The sequence below is a fragment of the Cinclus cinclus genome, chromosome 16 (genome assembly GCF_963662255.1).
Source record: "Cinclus cinclus chromosome 16, bCinCin1.1, whole genome shotgun sequence".
In the NCBI taxonomy this organism is placed as follows: domain Eukaryota; kingdom Metazoa; phylum Chordata; class Aves; order Passeriformes; family Cinclidae; genus Cinclus; species Cinclus cinclus.
In genome coordinates, this window is record NC_085061.1 from 12,807,810 (window position 1) to 12,832,061 (window position 24,252).

Here is a 24,252-nt window from a genome sequence, read left to right on the forward strand (position 1 = left end):
CAGGGCCGGGTCAGGCTCTTCCCCAGAGGCTGCCAGAGCTCCGGGAGTGTTTGCCCTGGGATGCACAGGGTGGGAGTGTTGTGTCTGTGCAGGACCGGATGATCCTTGTGGGTCCCTCCCCACTCAGGATAATCAGTCATCCTGTGCAGAAGAACCTCCTCAGTACGGAGGGTGGTAGAGCCGTGCGATCTCCCTCTCTGGGGACATCCCAAACCCCACCTGGACATGCTCCTGTGTCACCTGCTCCAGGTGACCCTGCCTGGGGCAAGGGGGGTGGATGAGATGAGGTGCCTTGAAGCCCTGTGATTGTGTGACTGCAGCCACCAGGTGTCTGCCCGCAAATACCATCACCTTTATTAAATTATAAAACCATAAGCTTTAAAATTTACCGTATAAAATAATCAGAGGTATTAACAGAAAAAAAAAAACAACAAAAAAAAACCAACAAACTTTTTTTTTTTTCCCCCCAGACACAGGAATTCGCTCAGATTTTACCCAAAATAATTAACCCTCTCTCCTGGAGGCACCAAGGCCAGGTAGGCAGGGAGGGAGAAAAGCAAAAATTAACAATCAAACATAAAATAAACAAACAATCACGTCAGTGGGATTTCTTGCCCCAAAGCTTCTGCTTCCAGCATGGAAATCCCTGAAGGGAAAGGCCCAATGAGGAATTATTGCTTTCTATGATAACCAGCAAAACCCAGCCATATCAGTGGCATCAGGTCACACTGGTGGCACCCAGGTCACATTGGCAGCAATCAAGTCACACTGGTGGCACCTGGGCCACACTGGAAGCACTCAGGTCACCTTGGCAGTACCCAGGTCACACTAGTGGTACCCAAGTCATACCGGCAGCAGTCAGGTCCCACTGGTGACACCTGGATCATGCTGGCAGCACCCAGACCAGTCTGGTTGCACCCAGGTCCCACTGGTGGCCTGGCATGGACGGTACAGCTGTGAAGGAGCAGCGGTCACCTGCCACAGTGCTGGGGCCTCAGCACTGCTGTGCAAACCAAGACAGGGGGAAAAAAGTGCCTAAAAGTGGTAAAAAGTCAGAGGAGGCCCTGAGGGCCCCATGTCCCCCTTCCCACTGTGCTGTCCTGGATGGCAGCAGCACAAGGAAATGCAGGGGACACAGGTGAGTGGGGGATGACACTGCTGGGTGTGGACAAGTGCCCTTCACTTGTCCTATGCCTGCTTAAAAAAGGGGGACTTTGCAGAGGAAGGGGAGGCAGACGGATAAAGTGCAGAGCTGAGCTGGGTGCTCTTCAAAGCAAAGAAAGAACCCAGAGGAGGCAAATCCTTCATTAAAAGCTCTTTCCTCCCCAAAGCCACATGAGGAGGGGCTCCCAGCAGCACACACCAGGCTGCCACAGCTGGAACGATGTAGTTGAGCCCTTATCTGTAGAAGGATGGGCAAAGACAACTTCCCTGGTTGCTAAGTTCTGCCCTTGCTTTCTGTGTGCTCTAGAGTAAGGCTAAGGTGAGACACACTGCAAAGGAGACCTTGGCCACCTGGGGAGCTCCTGGCTGGGCTTGGGACACTGTTGTGGCCTCAAGACCCTGCAGCACATCCAGGCTCCGAGGCACAGCAAACTGGAGGAGCAGCTCAGGCACCATCCTGAACCACCTGTGCTGCCCCAGAGACAGCCCTGCCCGTGCCAAACCCCCCAAAAGGAGGAAAACAGTGAATCCCTGAACACAATCAGCCTGGCTCCTTCCAGAGCTGAAGTTAAACTCAGACTAAACCCTGCACTGCTGTGGTTTTCATAGCTCTGGCTGAGATGCTGCTGCTGCCTCCTGCATGCCCCCACATGGGTTTTTTCACATTCCTGCCAGGTCTTATCCTGAATCCAGGGCCCAAGTCCTAGCCTCATTTGTTCCCCACAGAATCAGGACCAGGTAAGGGCAGCAGCACCTGTTTTAGAAGGAGAGAGGTTCCAGACCCTCAAGGAGATGGCAGCCAAGGGCCCAGAATGTGTTGGGATCAGCTTCCTCCCTCCCCATCAGCACCAAGGGCACTTGGCAGCATTTGCTACCCAGAACAGAATAAATGTGTTCTTCTCTTAGGTTCAAGTGCTGATTGCAGGATGGCACGGGAGGTCCGTGTCCCACATCCTCTACCAGGACAGGGTGCAGAGAAGAGCTCAGCAGCCAAAGCCTTGGCTCCAGCTCAGTGTGGGCTAAGCCCAAAGCCTCATGGATGCAGCAGTGGGGAAAGAAGGGTTGGCGATTTCCCCCAGGGCTATGGGGAGATGGGGTCAAGCAATTCCTTGATCTTGAACCATGAAGAGCCTGCCCCACCCCAGCAGAAAAGCAGAGGTGGCCATAAACTTGCCTCCACAAGACCAACCCAGACCATCTTCATCTTTAAACCCAGTCCAGGCTGTGCCCTCCTGTCCAGGGAAAGAGCACACGAGAGGACTGACCCTGTGTGAGGAGCATCCACGGCCAAGAGCAGCTTCCCCATCCCTCCACCCCTGCGACCAGGACAGGTCAGGTCACAGCGTAGAGCTCCTCACGGTCATTCTGGCAGATCTGATAGCGACAAGTGAGCTTCTGGGGCCAGGCCCAGGGCTTCTTGTGCTTGTCCCGAGGAGGGAGCAAGAAAGCGACGCTGCAAGCCACCAGCACGTGCCAGATGCTGTGGGTGTAGTAATAGTTCTCATTGGTTTCCATGAAAGCGTACACTGAGATGGCAATGAAAGCCAAGGTGATCCCTGGGAGGAGGTAGAAAACCCAGCGCTTCCACGAGGAGGGGTAGCAGTGCCTGCGCTTTGCTCCGTGGTGAACCTGGGGGATCAGAGCACACGGGGTTAAGCAGCCAAGCAGAGGCTCTGGCTCCCAGAGCATCTGCCAAGCTCCCCCCTCCCCCGCCGCCGGGTGCTTGCTGTCCCTGAGGAATTCAGCCCCCACTGCTGCTTGGACTTGGACCCATCTCTGCTGTGCAAAAGCCCCTCAAGAGCTGTGGCACCACAGCCCAGCTCAGATGTTACAGCTCCTGCCCAGGGCCAAGCCACAGCCTGTGTTTTGGGACAGCACTGCAGCTCCAAGACTGAGACCCAGAACCAAGGGATTTTTCAGCTACTGCAGGGCTGGAAGGTGAATCCCTTGCCCTGCCCCCTCCACCTGGGTGTTCCGGGGTTTCAAGCCATGCCTGTGGATGGGCTGATGTCCCTGCATGACTGCCCTCACTTACCCACGCTGTAACCATGATGAAGAGGGCGAAGAGGCAGGGACCCATCATGTTCCACACCCCCCTGCGGTCCAGCTGCAGGGACATGGCAATTAACAGGGTCCCCAAGACAAAAAGGACCTGGAAAAGAGACACCACCATTACTGTTGGGAGCTCATCTGTTGAGAGAGTACAGCCAGACATGCCAGAGGCAAGGAGAACCTCTTCTGGCTACCCAGCTCTGCATCCATATAAGAGTCAAGAAAAACACCTTCAAGAAGGAGAAACCACAGAACCTATGAACCTTTACCCCAAATCTCAGGGGAAATCTTCAGGCCCAGCCTCTACAAGCATGCAGGCTCACCAGCCAAACTGCTGGGACAAAACAACCCAGGGTGGCACTGGGTGACAAACAGGCTCTATCACCCAGCTGTGCCATTAAAATACAGTGGTGAGGGGACTCAGCGTGGCCACTCGTGGCTGGGCTGGCTCGGGTCTGGCTGGGCCATGTGGGGACACCTGCCACTCACGTATTTCAGGATCTTCTTCAGGCGGGCCATGCACAGGATGGTGACCCAGATGGCCACCACGGAGCCCAGGAAGTCGCAGTACTGCAGGGTGTCATAGTCCATGATGCACATCACAGCCACACCTGGCTGGTCACACGCATGGTAGAACTGTGGCCAGGGACAAGAGCAAAGGTCAGCATGAACCCAGCAGCACCACGTGGCTCTCTGGGAAGGGGAGGCAGGAGAAGGCTCAGCCCACAGGCAGGATCCCTCCTGCAGTGGCTCCAGGAAGCTCCACCACACCACTGTGGCCTTTTTGAAAGCAGGTGAGTGCAGGCACCCTGCACCATCCCAGCAGCCCTGAAAGGGCAGGACCTAGTGCTGGAGTGAGTCCAGAGGAGGGATGGAGTTGATAAGGGGACTGAAGCACCTGCTCTGTGAAGACAGGCTGAGAAAGTTGGGGCTGTTCAGCCTGGAGAAGAGAAGGTTGCATGGAGAACTCATAGCACCTTCCAGCATCTGAAGGGGCTACAGGGGAGCTGGAGAGGGGTTCTTCTTAGGAACTGGAGTGATGGGACAAGGACTAATGGATACAAATTGAAAGAGAGGAAATTTAGGTCAGATATTTGGGAGAAATCTTTTAATATGAGCATAGTGAGACACTGAAACAGGTTCCCCAGGGAGGCTGTTGATGCTCCAACTCTGGAAGTATTCAAAGTCAGGTTGGATAAGGCCTTGAGCGACCTTAGTGGGGGTGGGGGTCTAGTAGGGGTGTCCCTGTCTATGGAACTAGGTGATTTTTAAGGTCCATTCCAACCTTCTTAACATTCTTGGATACTACAAAGTGCCCATGGAAGTGTTTATCCAGTGATCCCAGAAGCTCCTTGTGGAGCTCCAGGATGGGCTGCTCCATCAAGGACTTCACTCTGGTGCAGCATTCCCAGAGCTCAGGGGGAGGTGCCAGGAGACACAAGGCAGTCCCTACCGTGGAGAAGAACATGGTGTAGGTGTAGACAGAGGCCTCCACCAGGTAGAAGCGATAGACAGCGACTGCAATGGCCGGCAGGAACATGAGGTTGCTCAGGGTGAGCAGGAGCGTGGCCAAGTTCTGTGTGCCCACGGTCTGGGCCTTGGTGTCATCTGTGCAGCTCCAGCCGCCCCAACCTGTGGACAGAGAGGCCCCTGTGGATCTCAAAAGCCCTGCCTTGTCCTCCCACAGCAAGCAGCAGGAGCCTGGGATGGCTGAGAAGGAGCAATTCCCCACCCAGATTGTCCCTGAGCCTCTTCTCCATCAGCTTATCATGCTTCTGCACTCAGGCTGGTCTCATTACTCCTCACACACTCTGCTGTGGGAAGCTGGGGAACCCCAGCAGAGCTGCCTGGCTGCCCTGAGGATATTCCCCAAGTTGTCCCCAGGTAGCAGAGACCATCCTACATCCAGACTGACACTTTCCATCCCTGCAGTAACTCAACACACATGCTACTTGCTGGTGGAACGTTGAGCACTCAAGGTTCAGATGCTTCACGTGATGGTGTAAGTTGGGTGCAAGACCCCCACAGATCCCAGGAATCAGGTGGAAAATGATCCCGAGCACTGAGGAAGCCACTGGGCTCCTCTCCTACCAGCTGTCACAGCAGGGCAGACCCAAAACCAGGTCAGGCTGCTCTGGACCTTCCCCAGCTGACTTTTGAAGATCTCCAAGGATGGAGATCTGAAGATCTTGGAGATCTTCAACAGCTCTGAAGGGGAGAAAAAATGTGTCTTCTTCAATTTGGATGAAAATTTCCCTGCTGCAGCCAATGTCTGTGGCCTCTTGCCCTTTCCCTGTGCTCAGCCTGAATAGCTGGCTCCAGAGTCCCTGTAACCTCCGTGGGCAGCAGAAAGTGTGATTGGTCCCACTCCAGCTCCTCCTCCACAGACTGAACAGACCCACTGCCTCAGCCCATGGTAACACCCAGGGCTGTACAGGAGACTGGGAGTGAAAATTTCCTGATGGACAGTGCCTGACACAAAAACACAACTCTCACCCCCTGACTAAATACCAAAGACTGAACTGAGGCAATCTCTATGAACATAAATCTGCCTCTTCTTTTTAAAAATTATTTAAATCATTTTAATTACAGATTAGGATGCCCTTGCCCTCCTTTTGAAAAAAGGAGGTCAGCCACGGGGCAGCAGGGCTATGTGCAGGCACTCCATGGTCAAGAAGCAGAGTTAACTGTAGCATCCATGGCATTCCAGAGCCACTGGAACCCACAGCAGCAGCTCTGCCCCGTGTGCTGGCTCCCTGCCAGGCAGAGCCCAGGGAACCTACTCTACCTGGTCATGAATATGCAGATGGGGCATTTTGCTCAGAGTGATTCAGCAGAAAGCTGTCCTCAGCCTGATTCCCCATCTGCCTTAAGGTGCTCAGTGCTTCCCAGACCCTGGCAGCCCTCGGGGGAACTAGGATGCAGCTCTCATCTCACTCTTCACCCATCATCAGCACTGCAGCAGGGAACCAAAGTTTGCCTTGTCCTTCTGCTGAGAACAGGTGCACAGACCCACCCAAGCACAGCAGAGCTCATCTTCCCTACACCACAAGCTTCCCAGGCCATTAAGATAATTAGGAGCTGACACAGATATTCCTCCTCCAGGGGCACCTCTGAGTCTAAGACTCTTGGCAGGATACACATAGGGACCGCAGCCCAGCCTCATCGCATTCCATACCAGGAACCTACGCAGCAAACCTCCCTGACAGGCACAGGCTCTGACACAGGCATTTTCAGGCACCCTGATCTCTCTGGGGATGCTCAGAAGCATTTCTCCAAGCCCTGGGGGACTCCAAGCTGTCTCCTCATCCCAATTCCCCATCAGCCCTGGGCTTCCCAGAACTTTACTTCCCCAGGCGCTGTGACACTGCCGGCCACAGCAGACCCCAGGCTCCCCCACTCAAACACCACCATTTTAAACTGTGTTGTCCCCTCGGGGAGGATGGCAAAGCCTCCCAAGAAAAGGCACTTACCAGCCTTGCAGCTGCAGCCAGCATAGAGGTAGCCGTGCCTGCGCAGGAGGCTGCACTGCCCGTAGGGGCCGCAGTCGTTGAAGCAGGGGGTGAGGTACGCGAACACCGTCACTTTGGCTTCGGCACTGCTGCATTCCCTGCAAGGACAGCACGTCCCCTTGGTGCCACAGGCCTTGGGACAGCCCTGTGCTCTGCTCCCGACGGTCAGGCCACGCTCCTCTGTGCAAGCTCCCTGGTGTTTTGGGATCTGCTCCTTCCCCCCTAAGAGCCAGGAGCAGAGCCTGCTTCCTCACCACTTGGGCTGCCAAACTGACATCCAGGTGGGTGTCAGCTCTCCCCATGGCAGACCCCAGTGCCCACGACTGTCCTCAGGAGCAGTGTCACCAGTGCTGTTTTGCATCATGCACTTGGCTCCTTACACAAGAAATCAGCAGGAAGGCAAAGTGCAGGAATTCAGGCACAGCTGCCTGCACCTTAGAGACTTCCCAGAAGGGTGACAGCCGCAATTATTTCCCAGTTTATCAACTCTGAATCCACCTGGGGAAGGGGAATCTCAGCTAGGCAGGCTCTGCCATCTGCAGTCTATGTGAGCTGTGCCAGCTCAGCATCTAACAAGCTGCTTGGGTGCTCACAAGGGAGCAAGTGAGCAGGGCCACCCAGATCCTTGTCCCTCTGCAGCCCCAGTTCAACTGGCACCAGGTGAGAGGAGCCCACAGCCCAGACAGCAAGATAGGGGGTCAGGTTTGCTCACACAAGCCAAGGGCAGTGGGATGTAGCGGGATGAGATCCAGACTCACCCCTGTCCCTTGGGGCAGAGGAGCTGCAGGGACAAGAACCAGTCATCTGTCTGTGGGTACAGGACAATCAGCATTGCTTCTGCAGAGGATGTGTTCACACTCAGAGGGTAGCCCTGGGAAAAAGCTGAGAGAAAAGAGGGTGCTGTAATGTGCCAGGGCTTGAGGAAAAGGGCCCACAGCAATCCCAGGCTGAGACTGACCACACAGCAATCAGCTGCCTCCTATGGCTCCCTGCTCCCATGCTCAGGAGGCACCAGGGGTATGGAGAGGATCCCTGCTCTCAAGAACCTTTTTCTTGAGATCTCAGTTTTTACTTTCATCTCAGCTTCTGGTACATATCAGGGCAGCACAGGGCACCTGGAACAGCCTGTTGTCTTGGCTGGTCCTCCAGTGCACAGCTTAGCTGCTTTGCACACCAGCAGTACCTTCACCATTCCCAAACCTCCTGCCAAAAAGGCTGGAAGAGCCTCAGCTGGTAGCCAGACCTTCCTTTGGTGGAGGCTGTCTTGTGGTGCCAAAAACACCACCTGCACCCCAGCACCCTGGGAATCTGCCAGCACAAAGACCTCATGAGGGTTTGTGCAAAAATCAGTTTCTCTGGGACACACCATGAAGTCCTGAGTCAGTTAACAGCTCGCCAGGTCTAAAAGCAGAGCCCTGAGATGACACAGCTGAGCTGGTGGCCAGCATATCTCCTACCTGTGCCGCAGTTCCGTGTGGCATTGAGGGACAGCACTGGTGAAGCAGCACTCACACAGGCTGCCACGGTGGCATTGGCCAGGGTCACAGATGTCTGTGCAAACAGAGCAGTGTCCCACGTTAGAGTGCTCCCATGCCATCCCCCTGCACCCTTCCTTTACCACAGTGTGCATGGGACAATAAATCCTTCAGGTCAAGTCACCCATCAATTTAGAAGGTTTTCTGTCTCACTGGACCTTGTGCTACCACCGTGTTGTGTCATGGCTGAGAGGCAAGAGACCCTCATGGGGGACCCTGCCAGGGGAACTGCCCCAAAGCTGGGATACCCACACCCCATTTCAGCACCAGCACAGGGGAGACACTATTCAGAACATCAGGGCTGAGCCTTGGTCCAGTCCCCAGGAAGTTTCATGGAATTTTGGGGGGCTGATTTAGGCGGTGGAGGTGGTAGGGTATCACTGAAGGAGCCTGGGAATCAGTGACTTGGACAGGAACATCCCTGGGCTCCCCTGCTCAGCCTCCTCTCCTGGTGGCAAGGTGCCAGGGTCCCATGGAGAAGATGGCATTGCAGCTGCTTTCCATTTAGTCTCCTCTGCGTCACTGCCGCCACACGCCGCAGGCTGTGGCATTTGAATTAGGGCTGGCAGGTGGGACATGCTGGAAGCAGCTAAAAAAGGCTCAGAGTATTTTGTAACAACAGAAAGAGAAATAGTCCCACTGGTACCTACAACCTGTGGAGCTTGCAGCCCAGGAGCAGGGACAAGCCCTGCCAAGGGGACACAATCCCATCAAGCAGCCTGCACACCTTGTTGAGCAGCAGATTGACCACGAGGGATCCCCCGCTGTCCGTGCCCGTGTTCAGGTTGAGCAGGAGCAGGATGGGGGACAGGGAGCTCACGGGCACGCTGGGGCCGTTCAAGAGCCGGTAGCGCACGGACACCACATCCAGGTCCTCCCTCACCACGGGCTGGCTCTGCAGGCAGGAGCTCCTCTGGCTGGACACGTTGTGTGGAGCCTCTCCTGCAGCTGCAGCAAGGCTGCCTGCTGCTCCTGGTCTGGCACCAGCCTGACTCTGGTTTAGGCTGATGAAGTTAAGGAAGGAACTGGTGCTTCCTGGTCTGCAAACTAGAGCAAAAAAGGAAAGGAATCAGCACAGCCAGGTCTAGCACTTCACCTAGGCAGGACCCCAGCAGATCCAGAGCTCTAAGGGATAGCACAAACTGGGGGGTTTCAGGTGGTTCATGCCCTACATCATCTGTCTGTGAGGCACCATCTTTGCAGGAGGAGCATCCACAAGTTGGGACATGCTGGGAGCCAGACAGTTATACAGTGGGTGGAAGCACCCCGGAGCTGCAGGGAAGGGGGAACAGAAGAAGGGATAACACAGCACCATCAAGGTGCCCAGGGAGTGCTCACTTGCCAGCAGCAGAGCTCAGCACTCAGCTGTCCAACAGCCACAGGCTGCACAAAAGTCTCTCCCAGCTCCCCATATGTGAGCAAACAAAGCTGAGCAGGAGGGAAAAGCCAACCCAGTGGAGCTTCAGGCATAGGCCATCACATTGTGGCAGATGGAGCTGAGTGGGACACTTGAAGTCCCACTGCTGAAGACTGTCCATTGCTCCCAGAGACTCCTGTGCTACCCTCTAACACCTCTGTTCCCAGTGATAGGTCTTCCAGCACACAAGATAAAGCTCTGCTTTGAAGAGGAGGTGGCAGAACTCCCAGCAGAAGAAATCTTTAAAAATGTACCTAGCTGGTGAGCTTCCAGCAGTCAAACAGGGATTATAGTCATGTAATAGGTGCAAATGTGCCACAGTCACAATGACCTTGTGACCACCTGACCCATGTGGTGTCATTGGAAATGGTGACACTTCCTTACAACAACTCCAGACATTTCCCCAAGCAAACCTCTGTGAGGAGGTTTCCTGCCTGCAGCCTGCGCTTGGCCAGTTAGTAGTCAACACTGCCTCAGTCTGGTGTACCACAGAAAACTATTTTCCCCACCAAATTTTAAGCCAGCCACTGCTTCCCAGACAACCTTTAGAAAAATAACACTGAACTTCTCAGGTGTTTCCAGACAGGCAGCTCTAGCAAAAGCCTCTCTGGCACTTTTGCAAAAACTAGGGTGGTCCAAGAGGAGGCAACCAGCATGATGGGGAGCATAGACCACCATAGCCAGGCACCCAAAAACCCAGGAGGGACAGAACACACACAGAGTTCCCTCTGGTCCTTCCCCCAGGGCTAAAGAACATGAAATCCCACCTGTGAAAGAAGCCAGCATCTCCACTGACACACTGGCATTGGCAGTGCTGAGACTCTCCACCATGATCTGCAGCCACTTCTCCCAGGGGGGTGAGTCCAGGGCCAGGCTGCAGTTGATGCTTCCTGTGCAGGTGAGGCTCCTCTGGAAGGACTGGGGCAGGGTGATGGAGCCCAGCAGCACCCGCACAGTGCAGGCTCTCTGCTCGCTGGTGACACACCTGCTCAGCTGGAACCTCATCCCTGCAGCGTGTTTGGGAACGAAGACCCTGCAGGGAGAGGGAGCAGCAGTTTGCAGAGCTTGTACTTTCAACACAAGCCAGGTCCCTAGGGCTTTGTGACAAGAACTAGACTGCCCTGGTTGGTGCTGTGAAAATCCTTCACAAGGCAAACATCTGGAAGAACTAAAATTCCTGCAGTTGAATCTATGACCACCTGGGAAGAGTCAGAGAAGGATGCTGGTGTGCTCCCCGTGCAGACCCTACCACTGCTGCAGGGAGCTCAGCAAAAGGCTCCAGCCCCCAGCTCCAGCCTCACGTGGGAACGACTCTGGCTTCTCCTAAACAGCTCTTGTGGGAAATCCCACCCCACCATGCCCTCAGTTGCCCACCCGCTGCTCCCACTCACTTGACATGCAGTGGCTTAGCAGGCGAGACAACGGTGTGTGGCATGGGGACACCAGGCTCCAGGACAGGCATATCAGTGAGTCGGAGCACAAACATATCTGCCTGGAACATATAGGGGCATGGAGTGGAGAAACCCTGCAGGAGGGGAGAGCACAGGGGTCAGCTGTGGTTGTGACGAGACACCCGGGGCAGGGCACTGGGCAGGACCCTCACCTTCACCTCGATCCTGCCCGCAGCCTCGGGCAGGTGGGCAGCGATGAACCAGTCCCCGGCAGCGGGGGTGGTGATGTTCACGAAGGTGGTGTTCTGCACAGCACTGCTCAGGGTGATGCTGATGTTGTAGGAGGGACGGACGGTGGCGTTGGCAGGAAAGCGAGTGCCCAGGGGGTTAATGACGGGCGGGGCTCCGTGGCGAAAGTGCCTTCGAGAGAGACCACAGTGAGACCAAACTCAGGGATGTACAGACACCGGCAAGATAAACTGGGATGCAAACTGGCCTGGGATTGGAAAGGGAGCGGGCTGGAAAACCCCACATTTTCCAGTGGAGTCATCATTTTCGTCTGGTGAGGATTGGCTGCTATTAGCTTATCTGGGATTTATTTAGAGATTGGTTTAACTTGGCAGCTTATTAAGATTTACATGGCTCCATCAAGCTTGGAAGCAAATTTCCAGCACTTGCTAAGGCTAAGCCCCACCCACAGATGAGTGCTTTATAACCATCAGCAAATTCCCCATATAGGGAAAATCATCCACAAAGAACTTTAATTTTCTAGCTAAGATTTGCATCTTCCCATTTCTTCTTTTGAGGAACACAGACAGACAAAAAAGAGACTTTCCAAGGAAGGCCCATATTACAGACTTCAGTACAGAAGCACTTCTGCTTTCCAGAAAAGCTCAGCATTTGAAGTAGCAGAAACACACAGCTGAGGAACATGGGGGATATTTATTAAGTTAATTTGGCATTTAATTTGATTGCTTTTGGACTGCACTGCAACAGGTTCAGCAAGTAGACATGACAGGTGATATGCTATTACCTCTTGGAACTTATCTGGGTTAGCCATCACTTCTTGGATTATTGTTTAGCTGCTGCCTTGTCCCTCATGTCCTCAGACTACTGGAAACCTTTCTGGGAAGCAGAAAGCAGGAAGATCATCTGTGCCAGGCTGCTCAGGAACAATTAAGAGTGCCAGTCTCCCCAGGACAGACCAGAGAAGCACAAGGAAGCAGCTTCAGTCACTCCCAGATCTCTGTGGAATGGGTGCCAGAGACCCATGTGACTCCATGGACACAACTTGCTGAGGAAGCTTGGTGTCCTCCAAAGATAAAGCTCAAAATCTGGCAAGTTTTGGACCTCAAATCCTTCAACAAGACAAGTACTGTTTTAAGCAGCATTTCTTTTACTGACGTTGAGTTTGCAATCTTCTCATGCTCCTGCATCCACTCAACACCACATTCCTCTCCTATCTCTGCTCCACAAAGTGCCCTCAAATCTCCTCAGCTCTTCTGCACTGGGCAGTTTGCCCATCTCCAACCAGTTTGGGTCTGCTCAAGTCCCTTGTGGTCCTGCCACATCCTTTGGGACCGTGTGCAGGTTCTCCCAGCAGCATATCTGTGCATCTGCTTCACATCTGCAAAGCTCTCTCCAATGTCCTAAGGGGTCTCTTGGACACCACGCCTGACAGGCAGCCCCAGATCCACTGGCAACATGAACACAAAACACTCCTACAGGTTTAAGCACAGATTCAGTCCTGCTACAAGAAGAAACTACAGCTCCTACAGTTGAGGAACAGCCCAGCCTCCACAACCAACCAGCCCCAGCCACGAGTGTCCAGGACAAGGGGACAAGAAGCCCACAAGGACAAGCCCTGGCACGGGGACATACATACACAGTGATCTCCATGCTGGTGCACTCGGGACCTTTTCCCCGGGATGCCTGCAGGAGCCAGCGTAGCAGCACTGTGTCCTCTGGCACGTGGAAGTGGAAGAGTTTGGCATTCCCATACCAGCTGTAGAAGGACAGCTTCTGTGCACTCTGGGAGAAGTACTCGGAGACATACAGGGAGTCTGGAAGAGAGAGAACATAGCAGTTGGTGGGGGAGCTGTTGGGGGCAGGCTGCAGGGCCTTATCCACCCACAGACGCACACAGGAGGCCTAATGATTCTTGGAAAAGTGCACTTTGTGTCCCTGATTTCTCATTCCAATCCCATTAGACATGAGGTGATCCAGCCAGAACCACCCACATGCCTACTATAAAACCATCACCCTGAAACAGAGCATCAACAGATGCCTAAACTACACTCTGAGAAACGTGTCTTGAAGATAAGAGATCACCAGAGACACTAAGGAGGAGGAAAAAGTCAGGAGGAAAGGTTGATGGCAGAGGAAAGGTGATGGAATAGGCAGCAGGAAGCCCTGGGGCACAGATGGGTGTAGGCAGCACAGGGGTGCCCCGTGGCCCAGCAGCAGTTTATGATGTTAAGAGCTGTGCCCTTGTCTTCTGCTGAGCACATGGGCTGATGTTTTACCTGGGCAGAGAGCAAAAGGACAGGGGGGATGAATTTAAACTAAAGGAGGGGAGATTTAGATTGAATGTTAGGAGGAAATTCTTCCCTGTGAGGAGGCACAGGTTGTTCAGAGAAACTGTGGCTGCCCCATCCCTGGAAGTGTCCAAGGCCAGGCTGGAGAGAGCTTGGAGCAACCTGGTCTGGTGGAAGGTGTCCCTGCCCATGAGATGATCTTTAAAGGCCCCTTCCAACCCAAACCATTCCGTGGTTAGCCATTTACTCAGCTCAGGACACAGGTACCATCTTCCTGTGACACACAACACTATGAAAATTCATGTGCTGCAAATATAACTCTTTCAGACATATCTTCTAAAGCCTAACAATTTCCCTAGCTGGAAGAAAGGCTGCTGGGATAGTGAGAACAGCCCCAGGGTAGGCTGAAAGGACAGGCAAGAGGACAACAGCTACTCAGTCAAAATGCCATCAGGACGAACTAGATCCTCCATCCCTCTGCCCAGCTATACACCTAAAGATGACCCCCAGCAAAATTACACATTACCTAAACCAGCCAGACTGCAGCTCGGGGCTGGAAAAAAAACATTACATCTGCTGAGAAAGGGATAAACTGCACAGAGACAGCGGAGCCAAGGCCATCCAAAGCCAAGGTTCGTAACACTCAGCAAGAGGGTAGAAGGTTATGTCTTCACGTGCCTGTGGAGTGCTTCCTGATGCTCCTTTCCTGCTGTGGAATCCCCAGAGTGGGGAGAAACTGTGGCACCTTTCAGAGGCAGATTCCTCATTTCTATTATAGAATAGCAGTGAGGGTGAGTTAACTTGCCTTCCCTCAAAGCTGCACAGGATCGTGCTGGAAACACAGAGGACCCAACTGTGGGTAAGAAAGAGGAAAACAATCCTCGGGCAGGACCAGATCCCTGGGATACACTTCCTGCTGGGAGGAATCTAATCCTAGCAGGAACTACGATTCATGCCCCAAAGGAGGACGCTCGCTGGCCTGCACCCACGGCACCACAAGGAGACAGGAACGGTAATCATGGGTTTAACTCCTTGGCAACTTCCCCAGCCAAAGCCTGCGGGCATCCTGCAAGTCCAGCAGGGAAAGGAGGAAACAGGAAAGCGAGAAATACCAGCCACACGAGGCAGCTGGAGGAGTTGCTCCTGGAGGAAGAGTGCCTGACCTTGCCGCAGCGGCTGTCCTGGCCACGCATCCACGGGGCCGGTGAAGGGAGCAGAGCTCCAGAATCTTCATGCACAGGGAAAAGTGAGCTTTGAGCAGGACAGGCCACAGCCCCTGGGCAGAGCTGTCCCACTGCAGTCCCTGCGCTGGGGTCACACTGCTCTCCAGGCCAGCAAGGAGCAGAGACCATAAAAGGGGCTTTTCAAACCAATGCTCCCTGGCTGGAACGCCAGCGCAGTGCGTGGGTACCGTGGACAAGAGCTGGCTGTGATCCCTGAAAGCCCAGGGACATTTCCCACACGGGGGCTACAGAAAGGGGCAGGCTTTCATCAGTGGTGTCTGTACCCCCAGCACACTCCACACACACTTGGCACATTTGTTTCTGGCAGTCCATGGAGACATCTGGGCACAGGATGAGGGTATGCAGGGACACAAAGTGTGATTAAAGCTGGGGCAGCTCCGGTTCTTCCCCATGCAACAGGTCCCATCAGACAACCTAGAACCTGCCCCAACCCCACCAGCTGCCAGCCACGGCCACCACCCATCCTGCACGTCCTCACGAAGCCAAAGCTCCCTTCGTGTGGGTTTGGGGGAGGAGAGGGCAGGACAACTACAAAACTAAAAACTCCAGCAATCAGCAGTGCTCTTTATTAAAGACTGGTCAATTATGTGGAGCAAGCTCAAGAGCATTAGCAGAGCAGGCAGACCTGCCCTGCCCACACACTGCCTGTCACCAGGTAAGCACCAGCTGGGGCTGTGGACAAAGTCCACTGACAAACAGCTTCTGGTGGCGACAAGGGCTGAGCCCCTGCTCACAGGCTGTGCTGGGCACCCAGAGCTGCACCAGCAGCCTGGTATGTGACTCTCCACCCAGGCTGACAAAGAAATACCACAGATAAACGGAACATCAGCACAGAAAAGCCTGAAAGACAGGTCACTGCAGCTCAAGCGTGTGCTCTGGCAGCCCATTTGCATCAAGAGAGAGTTCTCTGGCATGTGCTGTGCTCTGTTTGTGTCCATCCCCATCTATTCAGTCTGCTCGACGCCAGCATGGCAGCACCTGGAAAGTCCCACTTGACTGTTCCATGATGTGAAACAAGCTTTAATCTGAGCAAGAGACGCATCCAGTGGATGCTGTTTTCCATCCTCTTCCATACAGATTTTGCATAAGCAGATTTCAAATGTATTGTGCGAAAAACAGAAGTGTTTTCAGACAAGGAACAGAAAGCAGTAGAATCCCTGATGCACAGAGGAGACACATTATTTCAATTTCAGAGTAAAGAGTCACCTGCTACAGCTTGGGTTTGTTTGTCCAAAGATGATCTCATGGTAGTTTTAGGAAATAATACCTCGACTGTGGGTTTCACAGGGCGTCCCATCAAAGGGATGAAGCCCTCATTTCAAAGCAGACACCGTCTAAAGCTACAGAGTTGATGAACCTGACTCAAGAAAAGACTGGGCTATGTTGCAGGGTGTTTTCCCACTTACAATGTAACAGAAATCCTGTTCCTTTATCCCGGATCTAAAATCGACCTACAAATATTGCAGAACAAGGACCCCTCGCTCCCCTGGGGAGCAGCTGATCTTGGCCAGTGCCCAGATATAACCCTACCGAGGCATTCCCTACCGAGGCATTCCCTACCGAAGCATTCCCACAGCCGGCCGGACGGCGCCAGGACGAAGCCAGCACCACACCTGAGGCTCAGGGGAGCTCTCCAGGGCTGGGAACCCAGCGAGCAGGATGCCAGAGCAGGGTGGGCCTGGGGCACGGGGCCATCTCACCCGCGGCTCCCCGAGAACCTCACGCTCTGCGGGCTGTGAGGAAGCGATAACCATCATTAATAAGATAACTAGGGGCAGAACGAGCCGACCTCCGGGACGGGGCGAGCAGGTGAACAACCTCACCTCCCCAAACCTGTCCACCGCCACAGCAGCTCTGGAGGAGGGGGCACAAGCCCCGCGGGACCCCAGACCCGCCGCACTCCCAAAAAGCCCCGCTCCATCCATCCGGCTGCATGCGCTGGAAGTAAAGTAACCTGAAAACAAGGCAAACCCAAGGAAAACAACGGCTGCAAACACAGTAGAGCCCCCTGCGAGCGTCCTGACTTCTCAGTGCTCTGCAGTGCCGGCACAAGCGCTGCTCCCCGGGGATGCTCAAGAGCCCCCGACTCTCTCGGGAAAGAACGAAGCCGCCCCAAAGTCACTGCAGATCCACTCCGGCAGCAGCTGCGAGACCCGGGGCAGCTCCCGGGGCTCCCCTCAACATCTCCCTCCGCTTTCCCAGCGCCGCCTCTGCCCCCCGCGACCCCGCCGGCCGTGCCCCGGTCCCGCCGATCCGTCCCTCCCGCCCCGCCGGGACTCACCGGGGCCGGTGCGGTCGGCGCGGCCGGAGGGCAGCGCCAGGAGCTGCAGCAGCAGCAGCAGCAGCTGCGGCAGGGGCGGCCCGGCTGCCCCGGCCATGGCCGCCCGCCGTGCCCGTTCCCGTGCCCGTGCCCCGGCCCCGCCGTCCCGCAGCGCCGCCGCCGCCGCCGCTTCCGCCGCCCCGGCCCCGCCCCCGCGGCACCGGGAGCCACGAACCGTGCGGGACGAATCGGGGCTGCCCGCGGAGCTCCCACCTCCCGAGAGCACCGCCCCGCCCCGCCCCGCCTCGCTCCGCTCCATCCTGGGAGCCCTCGGGATGCGCCTCGCCAGTGGGAGCATCCCGGGCACGGGGCAGAGAGCCCCGGGGTGCTGCCGGTGCTGCTCCTGGCGGTGCTTCCCAGCGCCGTGCAGGCCGAGGAAGGTGGTAACTGGAGATCAGCTTAAGCTGAAATCACAAATATTCACATGCTTCGGTCATGTGAAAACCGGACAGCCCAGCCCGCCGTGTCCCTGCTTGGACGGGAAATCACTGGAGAGCCTCAGCCCTTCAGCTGATGATGGGTGATTTGATGCTCGTTCCTGCAAAGCCCGATTGCTTTCTCTGCTCTCACCTATCCGCCGTGTTCACAGGACTCACGGGAAATGTGGCTTTCAAAGGCATGGCCAACTCATTCTCTGATTTTCCAGCTGATTTCAAAAGAGTAAAGGATTTTCTTTTGCCTGCATTTTCCTGGGGATAACCTCTGATGTGTTCTCCAGCAGAAATAATGCAGCCTGGGGACAGTCTTGGAGCCCTTGCTCAGGCAAAAATCCCACCACTCCTATACAGGTCAGGTTAGTTGAGGACTTCAGATCTGTTTACAGTCAACCACAAGCTCCCTGGAGATTGAGTTTCTGCTTCTGGAGCTCAAAATCTTTACTGCTTGCTCTCACAAGATGTTACTCTTTGTAATAAATTCCAGGGGCATGGGAAGGAAATCCCCTGGGGAAGTGCCTGTCATTTTCTAGGAACTCTGACATCACCAAAATCACAGTCAGAGTAGGCTGTGTGCTCAAAGCTGGCAATGTCCTAATCTGATTTAAGAGAAGACTTCCCTGAAGTCAGCCTAGAAGCTTGAGCACATAAAGCTCAAGGGATGGAAAAGGACTATTCTGCAAATTCCAAGCTTCAGTTTGTTCACTGTGTGTTCGTTTGCCCCTGTGTGATACTATCCTTGGGCTTTCAGAGCTCTCCTTCTAAGAGGAAAACAAATAAACTTTTCTGTCTCCATTCTACATTAATTTAGCCTCTAACTCCACTTTTAAAGATATCAGCTCATCTCCAATCAGCCCTTATGAATTACATTCTTGAAAAGCTGTTTCTAGTTATTTTCCACTTAAAAGAGAGAGAAAAAAATGACATTCAATGTCAAATACCTGAGCATAAATTAAGCTTATCTAACACAAGGCAGAGTCAGATCCAGAATGTGTTACAATATCTATTTTTTTTCACAGCTTGTGTCCCTTGGAGTTGCTTGTTTCCAAGAAAAGCATTCCAGTGTTCACTGTAACTGTGTGGATGGATGCTGTAGAACATGCCACCTCCAGACTGACAGCTGCTCCAAACACATGGGGACATGAAAATATCATCATTGGCTTAGTGACTGTCTGGGCTGCTCCTTTTCCCCTTGGCTAAGCAGCCTTGCAGCCTCAGAAGGGGTGAGTTTGGGCCAGGGAGGGTTTCCTTTTGACTGCAGAGCTGGAGAAGCTGAAGGTTCCTCCACTTGCACAGGCAGTGCTGCAGGTGGATCACAAAGAGCGGACAGAAGATACAGCTGCAGTGGCATCTGCCTCATCCTTTGTGGCACCCAGAATACACAGGATTCAGAAAACCACATGGGGGTTCTGTCTGTGCTGAAGCCTGAGGGACCATGGCTGTGCTGGGGCCAGAGTTCTGCCTGAGCCAGTGACACTCTGAATGCGGTGTTGGTGTCCTGTGATGGTTAGGGCTGACCGCTTCTGCTTCTTGCTCTTTGGTCCGTGAGTCCTGAACACACAGCCCTTCATCAGGAAGTCAGACGCAAGAGGAAGACCCTGTTCTGGAGAGTGTACATTGTTTCAAACAGGCCAGTGGAGAAGTCTGGATTATATACTGAAAGTATCCCTCTTTGAGGTAACAACCTGGAAAAGTAAATAATGGTGGCCTGTGCAAATTGGATTTATGGAGCTTTAACAGTGCTGACCCATGAATTTTGATAAATACATTTCTACTATTAATAAAGGCACTGAGCTGCTTAGCTATTGAGGGATGTCTAAAAGCTTTCTGGATGAGCAGCTGCAATGCACATTTTGCTGTATTGCTTTCCATAAATCCATAGCTGGGATCCTCCTGGCCATTTGCAAAAATCTCTGGAGAGCACAGACCTGGCACAGTCTGCTCCCCTATCTCTATTTGATCCTAGTGCAAGGAGTAAAAAAGTGGCACTGACTGGAAAACTCTGTTTTAACTATCTTCAGCTAGATCTTCATTCAATTGTGTCCACCTAGCAGCTTGACTTGAAGTCACTGTGACAGGGGAAGGAAGATATAATGAAAAACTGTACCCCAGGACTGGGGACAAAAACTCTGCTGTTAGAGTTGCATGGTTTTAGCTTTTGACAGAAAAGTCAGATGATGCTCCATCACGGCAGGAGACTGCTGAAAGGATATTTGATGTACTCTGTGGAACTTCGCGATGTGCAGCTCTCAGTGTTACTCACAAATGGAGAAAGGGAAGGTCAATCCTTTTTGGTGTAGATAAAGAGGGTGACCTGGATAGGGAAATATGATCTAAAACAGAGGAGGCTGAACTTAAACTGGATATTGCATCTCAGGAAAAAGATGCTGGAGTCCTCACTGATGGTGTGCCAAAACTATAGCCTTGATGTGCAGCAGGAAAAAAAAAAAAAGCCAACAAAATATGGTGATGTCATCAGGAAGGGTTTGTGATTGCAAAATAAGAGAGTATCTCCTGCCTGTTGTGTAACAGTTTGGTGCACCCACATCTGTGCAAGCCTGGCCTCTAATCATAGAATCCTATAATCATAGAATAATTTGAGTTGGAAGGGACCTTTAAAGGTTGTCTCCTTCACCCCCCTGCCATGGGCAGGGATGGCTTCCACTAGGTCAGGTTGCTCAAAGCCCCACCCAACCTGATCTTGAAAGTTTCCAGGGATGGGGCATCCCAACCTCTTAGTAATCTATGCCAATGTTTTATCACCTCCATTGTGAAAAACTTCTCCCTTATATCTAATCTAAATCAAACCTCTTGGTTTTTATCCATCACCCCTTGTTAGGACATCTTAGGATGTAAGAGTATTATGGAATTAGAGTCCTAAGCAGGGCAACTGAGATCAAGGGAATGGGGTAGCTGCAATATGAAGGGTTTCTGGGGATGCTGGGATTTTTCTCTGGAGAAGGGGGAGCAAAACATGCCAGACCTACAAAATCCTGAAGAGAAAGTGGACCTGGTGCATGATGAGAGTTAGAGGCCATCAATCAGTCTGGTAGATTGATTTAAAATGGATGAAAAGGACTTTATTTGGAGCAGGTGGGAGAATGAACTTCTGGAACTCACTGCCGCAGGAGGTTCTGGAAACAAATAGGATCAGCAGGTTTATAAAAGGTAGAGCAAATTCATGAGCAGCAGGAGGTTAACAGACAGATGCTGAAGGCAACAGGCAGGAAGGTAGTCTCTGGAACTGCTATTACTGCTTGTGTGGGAGCTGGAGGAATACAACCAAAGCTGTGCCCTCCCCAGATGGCATCTCCTGCTGCTGAAAAATACAGAAAAACAACACAGGGAGAGAGGAAGCACTGATGTCACCAGCAGAGCATTGCCTATCATCTCAGCTCCAAGCAAAATCAGATCTCCCAGGTGGCTGCTGTATGGTAGGAAGACAGAGCAACCAGCAGGAAGAAAGATTTTGCATTTCTATTCAATTTCCATCTTTGTAGTGAAAATCTAATCAATGCTCATTTTCTGTCTTCTACCACTTTTCCTTCCTTCACTGGCAAAACAGCCAGTGGAGGAGGTGGGAGGATTCAAAAAAGTTTGAATTAAAGTATATTTGAATCATTCCTTATTTTCAGACTGCTTGCCTGGAAAAAAAAATCCTTTACCTCAAAAACTGATGGAAGCCACCTCCAAACACCCAATATCTCTGGGAAAAGAGGGAGGGGGATGGGATCACAGAAACGAGACCATTGTGTCTCTTATCATTAGCAGGGTAAAAGGAAGAAACCAAGGAACTACAAACCAGTTAGCTTCAAGTAAAAAACAACAAACAGTGGGACTTTTAATCAAAGAAAGAGATGAGTAATAGTCATGGTCATTGCCAAGAATGAATCCTTTCAGATGAGTCTGTTTTCCTTCTGTGACAGATTCCAGTTCTTTTTTTACCATTATTATTTACTGTTCTGTCGTCAACAACTTGTGTTGTAGTGGAGAATGCCCTTATTAAGTTCTCAGATATGCCTGAGTTGGAGGGGCTGCAAGCACTGGCTCAAAATTCAAAAGCATCCAGACAAATCAGGGACATCTTTTCAGCAGGGAAAATCTGACATTTAGGAAAGGGAGGGCTGTTCAAACACTCAGCAAAGAAGCAGAAAACCTATTGGCTGCACCACTCACGGGTTACATTATTGCCATATTGAATTCCAATATAGGATGTATAAACAGGAACAGTTTGTAAAACACACAGTGTTTTCCCTCCTCACTCCAGCAAGAGGATCTCTCAACTGGTCTCCTAAGATCAGCTTCCAGGGAGGAATTAATTCTCTATCTTCCCACTGCTTGTTTGCTAGATCCCCCTTGCTACTGGGAAGATAGAAAATTCATGGGGAATTCCTGTTAAACTCCCCTAGGATACCTGACCTCCTCCAGAAGTACCTGTTTCTGTGTCCCTTTCCAGGACACACTCTCTAGGGACATGACTATCTAGCCAACATAATAAGATTAGAGTCCAACCTATCTGGAAAATGCTGTTTGCAGCCCCTTAGAAGACTGGTGAAAGTCCTGTGATGAGGTAAGTCATTACCATCAAGCTCATTTCCTGATGTCATTTAACTCCTCTTAGGTGCCACTTGGAGCTCTGAGGTGCCACTTGCCTCGGTGACACCACGGAACAGAACACTGTGCTGTTCTGGGGGTATCTTTGAACCCTGGGTGCTTTGTCCATCAAGAATAAATGAGAGCTGAGAAAGGCCTGCAGAGAGTGGAGACATCAAAACAGGCATGACCTGGAGACATTAATCTTCTTTCTTCTACTGAAGCTGCCTGGTGTGATTTGTCTTCCTGAGTGCTGCCATGGCCTGAATTGGGGGCTTTGTGACCAAAACCACCTCCTCAGTGTCACCTGAGGCTGTTTCAGGCTGCTGCTGCTGTAGCAAGGCAGAGGTTGCCTCCAACTCTCCTCAGCATTGGACCTGCATCAATGCCTGCTGCAAAAACAACCTGGGCCAGCACTGGGGCAAATATTGGACCTGCTCTGCTCCAGAGCACGGCTGCTGTGGTGCTGGCGGCACCCAGGCAGCTGGGCAGGGATGCCAGCTCAGGGAGTGCCAGGCTGTGGCCAGCGTGTCTGTCCCATGGGGCAGGCTGTGTCCTGGGGCACACGAAGCCATGGCCACCAAGGGATGCCCAGTGAAGGGAGCCCCTGTGCCGTGAGCCGGGAACCGGGGGCACACGGGCTGATGGGGAGGGGTCCTGCACCCCCTCCGAGCTGGCACCAGTGCCCCCAAAGCAGTGGGGATCTGGGCCTGCCTGGAAGCCCTGGCCCAGCAGCCCTGCCTCTCCCAGTCCTCGGCCCTCTGCCTGGCCCCGATAAAGCACCACGGCTTGAGGTCCCCATCTTGTGGCAGCAGGGACAAACGGCTGGGACAGCATGAGCTCAGCAGCTCTCCGGCCAGGCAGGACCCTGCAAAGTGCTGCAGAGGCGGGACACTGCCCACTGCCTCCCAGCATGTCCTGCCTGAGGTCACAGCACGGCTTGGGAGCAGTCAGGGGCTAAAGCAAGTTGGGAACGACCTTCGCCCCTCACATATACATTGTCCCCACAACGCTCTTACACCTTGTCTCATGTCCTCACCATGCTTGGGACCATGAGGGCCTTTAGTAGCTAGGTTTGGAGGAGTCCGGGTCCATGCTGGATTTGATGCTGGCTCTTCCCAATGCTTTCCACACCAGTTCACACCTCCTTGCACAACTGTGTGCCCTGAGTCCCCACCATATCCCGGCTCTCCATGAGATCCCCCGAAGTTGTGCCTACAGCTCTGCCTGGGTGATGTTCCTGGCTGGAAGAAGGCAACGTGCTCCAACACCTGCTCCATACAAAGGTAGATCAGACTGGCCAGTGATGCCCTGGCTGGCTTTCTCCTCCCTTCCTCACTGTGCCCAGGAACACTGGGTGTATGGGACCATGAAGCCTGTGGTGCTTTGCAGAAGAGACCCTAAAGGGTCTCCTTCTCTCTTTGCAGTTATTAGTTTCTCCTGTCTCTGTGCATTCACTGACAGCACCTGGAGGCCATGGGATTGAGGAACAGTCCATCTTTGCCAGTGTCAAGGATCAAAGGAGCCTGTGGCAACCTTGGGTGGCTTTTTGAGCCACCCTGGGGCTTCCTTGAACCTTCCCCTCTCACTAAGGACCTCCCAGCCCTTACTCAGCACTTGGCAGCTTGTAGCCTCCTGGGACTATCTGTTGTCCAGTCTCCCACCACACCCACAGCTGGAGGAGAGCCCACACTTTCGTTTATCAGCCCCCCACCACGGCCACCCTGCTGCAGGATGCGATAAGGGCTGGAGGGTGCAGCACTACTCCTGGGCTCCTTTTTGTGCCCTGACACCGTCCCACACTGCTGGATCTGGGGCTGAGCCCCATCTGCTCCCCTTGCAGCTCCCCAGGACCACTCCACAGTGACACCCCAGCAATGGGCTGTTAGGAGGAGACAGAAGAAGTCTTACACCACTGCACAGCCCTGTGTGCTGGGTGCGCAAAGAAAGATGTCCCGGCACAGGGAGGTTCTCAGGCTCTTCTCACTCTGCTACCAGGCAGAGGGTCACAAGTGCCAGAAGCCCCTGCACTCCTATGTGTCCTGCAAACATT

The 24,252-nt window shown here is 53.2% G+C and overlaps 1 protein-coding gene across 4 annotated transcripts; it reads right to left on the bottom strand.

Annotated features, from left to right (window-relative positions):
* Positions 1–332: 332 nt before the first annotated feature.
* Positions 333–23,824, bottom strand: PGAP6 (post-GPI attachment to proteins 6). 4 transcript variants are annotated; one of them, XM_062503579.1, is made up of 13 exons: positions 23,239–23,824; positions 12,957–13,134; positions 11,284–11,491; positions 11,072–11,172; positions 10,448–10,713; positions 8,991–9,310; positions 8,186–8,279; positions 7,487–7,610; positions 6,690–6,826; positions 4,670–4,848; positions 3,706–3,852; positions 3,200–3,316; positions 333–2,793 (listed from the first exon to the last, which is right to left on the bottom strand). In XM_062503579.1, exons 1-13 carry the CDS (start codon positions 23,477–23,479, stop codon positions 2,497–2,499), a joined length of 2,409 nt encoding a protein of 802 aa, XP_062359563.1. In that variant the 5' UTR covers positions 23,480–23,824; the 3' UTR covers positions 333–2,496. The 4 variants fall into 4 exon arrangements, with proteins under 4 accessions (XP_062359563.1, XP_062359562.1, XP_062359565.1 ...); XM_062503578.1 differs by having other exon boundaries at positions 11,072–11,205; XM_062503581.1 differs by having other exon boundaries at positions 11,072–11,205; positions 12,953–13,134; positions 23,239–23,284.
* Between the last annotated feature and the right edge of the window lie 428 nt (positions 23,825–24,252).